Here is a 7,438-nt window from a genome sequence, read left to right as displayed (position 1 = left end):
GAAGGCAAAAAAAGAATAGTGAAACAGACGAGGTTTCAATTAGCGCAGGGCTATACATGGTGAGAAGAGGTGTGGAGTGAGTATACAGTACATGTACATATGTGTGTAAGATGGCTTCATGTGTTGCATGTGTGTTTGTGCTGTGCAACATGGAATTTTAACTTCAATTCAAATTGTTGGATTGTTTTTAGTTGCATTTCTTTTACTGTAGGGTAAATTCCCACATATCACCAGAGCAGGAGACTCCTTGTCAAACTAAAGCTGCAGCAATGAAGACTTGACGCTTGTCTCGGGCTCAATACACATTCTCACAATTTGACCTAGGATGTTTCTAAATCAGGGGCCATATAGGGCCCACAATACGCAAACTTTTGTTCTATCTTGACAACTGCCCCACCCTTCCTCTAAGTTCTGTGAAAATCTGTTCGGAGGTTTTTGTGTAATCCTGCTGACAATCAAACTTGGTTTTACTACATCACAGCAGGACGGCCTGAAACTGATGCATTGCCATTTATAAACAGAGCAACAGTCACTCATTGCATTTAGCACAATGATGAACAACTCAATCAGGTGCACATATGACGCTGCTGTTGCATGTTTTGGAAACAGCTGAGATTTAAAGACTAGAACTGAATTTTAAACAAACTCTCTTTTTAAGGTCAAAAATATATAATCAGCTATATCAATATGAGACAGTTGTGGGACAAATGCATGATGGGAGGTATATAAATGTATATAAAATGGCTGTGATTGTTTCAGACTATAACAGCTCAAACTATTCAAAACAGCAGAAGCTCAGATTAAAGCTCAGCTTGTGCTCCCCGTAAAGTCGTGCTGATAGAACATCACATCACTTCCTCCGTCTCAGAAGCTATCGTCACCTCACCACTGCTTGCCGCTAGACAAAATAACCCATAAGGCCCAATCATAACAGAGGGTCGTTTGGTCATGACCTGTGCAGTAAAAGAGCGACAGAGGGTTATATTTCTCCTCCTCGCAGAATTCCCACCTCGTTTTTCTCCCTTCGTAGCGTTTCCGCCTCTGCGACTTCTCAATGCCACAGACCCTCCGGCTGATTCGGAACCTCTGAGCATTAATCACCAGGCTGGAGCGCTTTAACAGCCTGCCGTGGACTCAGACCCTCCCTCGCCACCACTGTGACCCCCATCATCCCTCAAACACCATCTCCATGCCCCAATAAATTCACAGCAGGACTTTGACATGGTGCGTTTGTCGTCTTTCCTCACACTTCCTGTCTGATGTCATCACTACAGACAAGAAGTGTCATAATAAAAGACATCAAGGGGAACGACTTACAGTTCATTTTTACATTTTCCAATATTTATGAGCAAAATGTCCTAAAAGTACAAGCACACGCATTATTTATTTTCCAAATAAACCTTTGCACAAGACATTTCACCACAGATGGTAGAAACTCTCACACACATACAGTATCTGTGCTACTTATGTAAGTGTGTAGGTCCCGTCAGTGTCTTCTGCTGGACTTGCATAAAGACAGACGGTGTCCTGTTATAAAAGGAACATTAAAAACTGGGTCATATTGAGGAATTTCCTTACAGACACATGAACAACTGATGAGTGAAATGTATAGTTCTCTTTGTGTTCAGTATGACCACATGTTTCATAAGTTATACACACGCACATACACAAGTTTCAACAACAGAAGGCATTTGGTTTACTATAAGAAAAAAAGTTAATTGCTTACAATTTTAAAACACATTATGTCAACTGGTAATTTAACATACAAAATGTAAGTAGACCACTAGGGGTCCCTCAATCAAAACAATAACAAAAGACCTGATTTGATTACGTTGTGAAACCAACATGGCATAACTTGTTAACGTCAACACGAACAATTAAAAATTGATACATTTTTTTAATTTAATTTTATTCCAATGTGAGTGACCTCTCTTTCCTTTTAGGTGTTAATGATGTGTGGAGCTAAGGTATTAGCTTTAATTATATGTGTCTATATTTAGATCTATTCTGGTTTGTTTATATAAGTTTGGTTTATTAGACTGATAGAGATACTTTAGTAGTTCACAGCCCGGCCTGCTTTATGTCATGATTCACTCAGAAATACTAATACTGACACTGCTTAGATTCAGTTACCTTTATAATACATCGCAGGATTAGCTTGTCCTTTCATCAGCATCCTCTGAAAATAAGCTAACAACAATAGCTGACCAGTATTTACTGTTCAAAACACATAATACTCAGATGCATCCCCCATATGTGACACAAACATGATATCCTACACATACATACAATGACAGAATGTTGTTGTTTTTAACTTTTCACGATATTTCACCAGAATTGTTGTATTTTTAAGTGTAAAATAATTAAGAAGCACATTAATACTGTAACAGAAACATGTCCATTCAAAGACTGAATTGCTTTTATCAGATCCTTTTCTTGAAGTATAACCTGAATAAGTTACATAGTTTATTTCCAGTGTTGAGCATAAATTAATTTTGCCTAAAAACCCCATCATTGCGATCTCCTTTAGTCTGATCCTTGAGTCAGATTTCACGCTGAAGATGTTTTCTTTAGTCACAAAATCATCCTTCTTCTATATGTTGTTTATAATTACAATTAATAATGTCAAAGACATGTCAGGATCAAGAAAGAGCACAGTGGCCAAATGATCCTGTGGGTCACTGCCTCCGATCCAAACTAGGTCATTACTGAAGCTGCTGGGGCTCAAACTGGAAAGAAGAACCTTCAATGCATTGTGTGAATTTCTCAGAACCCCATCTCATATATTGTTATGTTCACTTACTTCATGGTTTAGTAATAGGGGGCATGAAGATCTAGATTTTGGCTAACAAAGGAAAAAGGCCATTCTATCTGCACTTCAAGACAGCTAGATGCTTCAGGTTTCAGATCTTGCCCTTAGGATATTGTCCATAGTGGAGCTCTCCCACTTCATACAATGTAGATGTTCACAAATAGGAAGGTACTTGACCTTGTTTTGGACCAATCCCAGAGGACACACTTAACTATAAAGACCCTGAACGCAGCCCTACTACTTCAAACAAACTGAGAAGATCTACTAACCTTCAGGCAGCAGAATCAAGAATTGAGAGGAGAGATTAAACAATCCAAGGCAAAGCTGAGGAAACACAATGAAGAGTCTTTTACTTTTATTCACCTTGATAGTCAAAAGTAGTCAGCTAACGCTGAATGAGTGTGGAGCAGAATCAAGAAGGCCACGGGCTGATGACATTTCAGTGCAGTGTGGTACTTCATTCATTAGTCTGGCGATCCAAATCTGCCCAGTCATCTACACTGGCTACAACGAAACTCTACTGATCCTGAACTCCATGTTGGACACAACCTGTAGAGCAACCCTCGATGAATCTGTGAGTCCACCTGTTGCCCGCTTCAACTTCCCCTTAAACATGACCCACGCCTGTGGAAGTGTGTTCCGGACCACCAGTGCAGCTGGAACAGGTATATTCTCCGACTTCTCCAACATCCAGACAGTCAACATCAGCGGCATAGTTCGGTCCGTTGATCTTACAACTGGCACAGTCACCTACAACGCTGAGCTGAAGTACTACTACTCCTGCGCCTACCCCTTAGAATATCTGATCAACAACACCCAGGTTGATGTGTCATCTTCCTCCATTGCTATCAAGGACAACAATGGAAGTTTCATCAGCACCCTGAGTATGAGGCTGTTCCGTGATTCCGACTACAACATACCCATGGTCATTCCACAGCTGGGGATCGAATTGAGGACCAAGGTGTATGTTGAGGTCAAGGCAACTAACTTGACAGGCCAGTACCATGTCTTGCTTGACCGGTGCTACGCCACCATCTCACCACTGCCTTCTAACTCTAGCTACTTCAACCTGCTTGTCCCTTGCTCCAAGGACCAGTTCACCACCATTATTGAGAACGGCGACAGCCAGAGCTCCCGCTTCTACTTCCCAGCCTTCCGCTTCATCGAGCAGCAGGAGCAGACCGTGTCCACCTACCACCTTCACTGCGTCACCCGACTGTGTGAGAAGAGCACCTGCAACGCATTCAAGCAATGCAACCTCAAGAGGAGGAAAAGGAACACCGTGGATGCAACCGCAGAGAGTATGGACCAAACTTACACCATCACCTCTGGAGAGATCATCACCAAAGCCGAGTCTGGCGAGTCCAAAGAGAAGCCCGTTGTTGCAGAAGAAGAAGATACATCTGCTGTGGGGCTTGGTGTGACTGTTGGCGTTCTGACTGTTGCTTGCCTCATTGCCTTTGGTGTTGCAGCTGTGTTTTACAAACGGCTCAGGAACTAATGAGGCATCCATGAGCTGAAAACTAGAATACCTGCCTCACAACACTTTGTGAGGTGTGCTGTATCTGCTTGCTCATTTTATTTCTTTGGTGGAGGACTGGGCTCAGCTCATCAAACATCTGTTGGGAAATCTTTGCATGTCTGTAGTGCTAAGTGTGTATCAGTCCTGGTAAGATAGTTGGGAGAATTGCGATGCCAAATGATACTGTAGATTTTCTAGTGTCATGCATTCCTTATTCCCTAAATTGACAAATTAAAGCTTTGAGTGTAAATGCATGTCTGCACTTTATAAGCTTTGAAAAAAAAAAGGTAATTGGAGGGAAAATATGCCAAAACATCAGTTTTTATCCCAAATCTTTTGAAAGTGAAGTCAGAGTACCTTTCAAAGTATTATGTCTAATTTATTGAATTCTTCATTTTTCAGCAAATATTTTCAGATCAAATAAAGTTGTTGATCTGAAAATGCTTCACTGCCCGAATCCAGAAGCTGCTGTTGTTTTTCACTAGATTGACATCAGCTTTTAAACTAATCCATTGATTGAGTCCACAAAGAACCTTTGGCCAAACCACACTTGTGTTCATCTCCTGCGAGCACACACAAGTAATTTAGCAACAAATAAATTACTAAAGAGTGTAAACAGGGTTGGTGTCCAATGATTTTAAGAAATTTTCTGTATTGTAAGGTTCCCTTGTTCGTTAACCATCAGTGATTGGTATGCATTCATCTACCGCTGTTCAAACTAAGAAGTGCAAATGAAAAATAAATAAACAAATGAATCAAAGTCAGCGTCATTCATCAGTGTATCAGATGTGAATATGTGCATGTGTGTGTGCGGGGGGGTCGTTAACCCATTGTCTCAGAATAAATGAAAACATTAATATAAGAATGGATGCCTAAACACATTTACTGAAAATTTTATTTTTACTTAAAGTTTTACTACAACATAAGTCAAATTGTTTCAATTAATAAATTGAATGATAAGAGGTTTATGCTCAAAATGAACGCTGAACACAATGATATGTTGCTTGGCTTAGCTATTATTATTATGATTGTTATTATTGTTAACAACAACAATAAGTATTATAATAATAATAATTTATTGATTACAGAGAAATACATGCAGAACCACAGAAAGACATGAAGTCTATATAACTACCATAAACTGTAAAAAAAACAATGCTTTTAAAAGAAACCTCCCTAATAGGCAGCATGTATGTGGACTCCTGCCTGTCAAAGTTTCCCTGTCTCCTGTGTGAAAGTCTCCCGGCTGTCCTTCAGGCCCTGGAGGCCTGTGTATATGTCAGAGGAGGAAGCAGCCTGACGATGTGGACACACAGGACAGTATATCTCTGACCCCACTGGGCCACAACCGCCCTGTCTCACTGTGACGTGCTCCGGAGGTGAAGGTTGATGAATTGAAAGAAGATGCTGAGCCCCTTTCACGAGGGTTATACGACCAGACCTGAGATGAAACGTTTTCACTAATAATTCTTTGTGCTTGTTTGAGTCCTTCTGTAGTGCCATGTAGACAGCCTGTTTCCTGCAGCAGGAAACTGTGACTTACAGGAAAGTATACTTATACTCATGCAACCTCGTAATAACGCACAACATCATTTCTGTATACCTGCTTGCGGACACACAGGATGCATTCAAAGCATCTCTGCTTTGCTGCCAAAAAGAAATTAGCTCGCACATTATGCCGTCATGCATCATCCAGGCAATAGACTCAAAGCTTGCATATAAATCACAAGGAGGGTAATAGAGAATTCATTAGTCTTCCCTTTGGAAAGGTTGAAAGTTAGTCTCTTTAAATCCCACATCAAATCTGTTGTGTTCGTTTGGACATAGCTCTGAAACTGTTACATACAAATTGTTGATTCTTTTTGCACAATATGACAGCTACACATTGATGCTAGTTCCAAGTTAAATATCCATTATTTTTTACAATGTATTATTCAATGGGAAATGTAAAAAAAAAAACACCTGAAGAATCAAACAAAACAAAAAAACGCCTCATCTTGCAGTGATAAAACTAGGATCTAAAAACTGGATCTAACCCTCTTCCTGATTCATGACAAAATTCATCCATCTGGTTTTCCAAGCAGGTCAGAAAAAATACTTCAGCGATTATTTGCAAATACTACACAGTATGAAGTGTGAATAAGTCACCCTATAAGCCTCATGCTCTAAAAGAGCTGTCCACGACGAGCAGGTCACTACTGTATCTGTCTACTGTGGTGAAAGATACAGGATACAGTGTGATGGAAAATCCAGAGTTTCAGAAGAAACATTTGGCATTGGCACACACACACACACACACACACACACACACACACACACACACACACACACACACACACACACACACACACACACACACACACACACACACACACACACACACACACACACACGGAGCGACTTATCCACGGGTTTCATACTAAAACCCTAAACCTGATCAGATCATTACTCGCTGTGGACACGGGCGAATCTGGATTTGAACCGTTTCCCAGACTCATGCTGGGTTTGATCTACGGCACTTTAACATCCAGTGAGGTTTGGCGAGGAGATGATAAGAGAAGGAGAACAAGAGGAAGAAAGAGATGGAGAGAGAGAAGCATAGGAAGGAGGCCCATTCTTTGATTGCCCTCCCGTGTGTGAGCATTATACATTCTATGAGATTTATTCTCTCAGGCTCTTTTCAGGGGAGTTTAGTGCTGGGAAGTCTATTTGTCTGCTCCACTGTCCCTGACTCCAGCTGGCAGGGACATGTGCAGTATGCATGCAGCAGATTGAATTTCATTTATGCTCAGATTCAAGCACTAGTCATATCTCAGAGGCAGAGCGGCAGAAAATCTCATTGGCTGAGTGAAACCACAAAAAGCCAGTTGTACTTTTTAGGCAAAGCTAGACTGAAGTGATTCAAAAAGGAAGAGAAAAAGTAAAGATCTCGTTCTGAATGAGGCATCTAAGTTTCCCTCGTCAACTTTCTTATTCAAATGTAGGTTTTCAGCCCAGGTGATTACATTTTTGTAGAAGCAATTTCAATTTCAGTAATTGTCACAGCCACTGTCAGACGTGAACTCTTGAAAATGCCTGGAAAATTGCGTCTCTGCATCTTCCAG

The 7,438-nt window shown here is 40.8% G+C and overlaps 1 protein-coding gene across 1 annotated transcript; it reads left to right on the top strand.

The window, feature by feature from the left end:
• Positions 1 to 3,047: 3,047 nt before the first annotated feature.
• Positions 3,048 to 5,094, top strand: LOC109637952 (zona pellucida-like domain-containing protein 1). Its single transcript, XM_020100633.2, has one exon. It carries the CDS (start codon positions 3,150 to 3,152, stop codon positions 4,311 to 4,313), a length of 1,164 nt encoding a protein of 387 aa, XP_019956192.1. The 5' UTR covers positions 3,048 to 3,149; the 3' UTR covers positions 4,314 to 5,094.
• Positions 5,095 to 7,438: the final 2,344 nt, after the last annotated feature.

This window comes from Paralichthys olivaceus, chromosome 10, assembly GCF_024713975.1.
Source record: "Paralichthys olivaceus isolate ysfri-2021 chromosome 10, ASM2471397v2, whole genome shotgun sequence".
Lineage (NCBI taxonomy): Eukaryota > Metazoa > Chordata > Actinopteri > Pleuronectiformes > Paralichthyidae > Paralichthys > Paralichthys olivaceus.
Note: the sequence above shows the minus strand (reverse complement) of the source record. Positions and strands in the feature narration are given on the sequence as shown.

Excerpts from the sequence above, each read along its gene's own strand:
- LOC109637952 (XM_020100633.2), top strand. The coding sequence starts at position 3,150 with ATGAAGAGTCTTTTACTTTTATTCACCTTGATAGTCAAAAGTAGTCAG.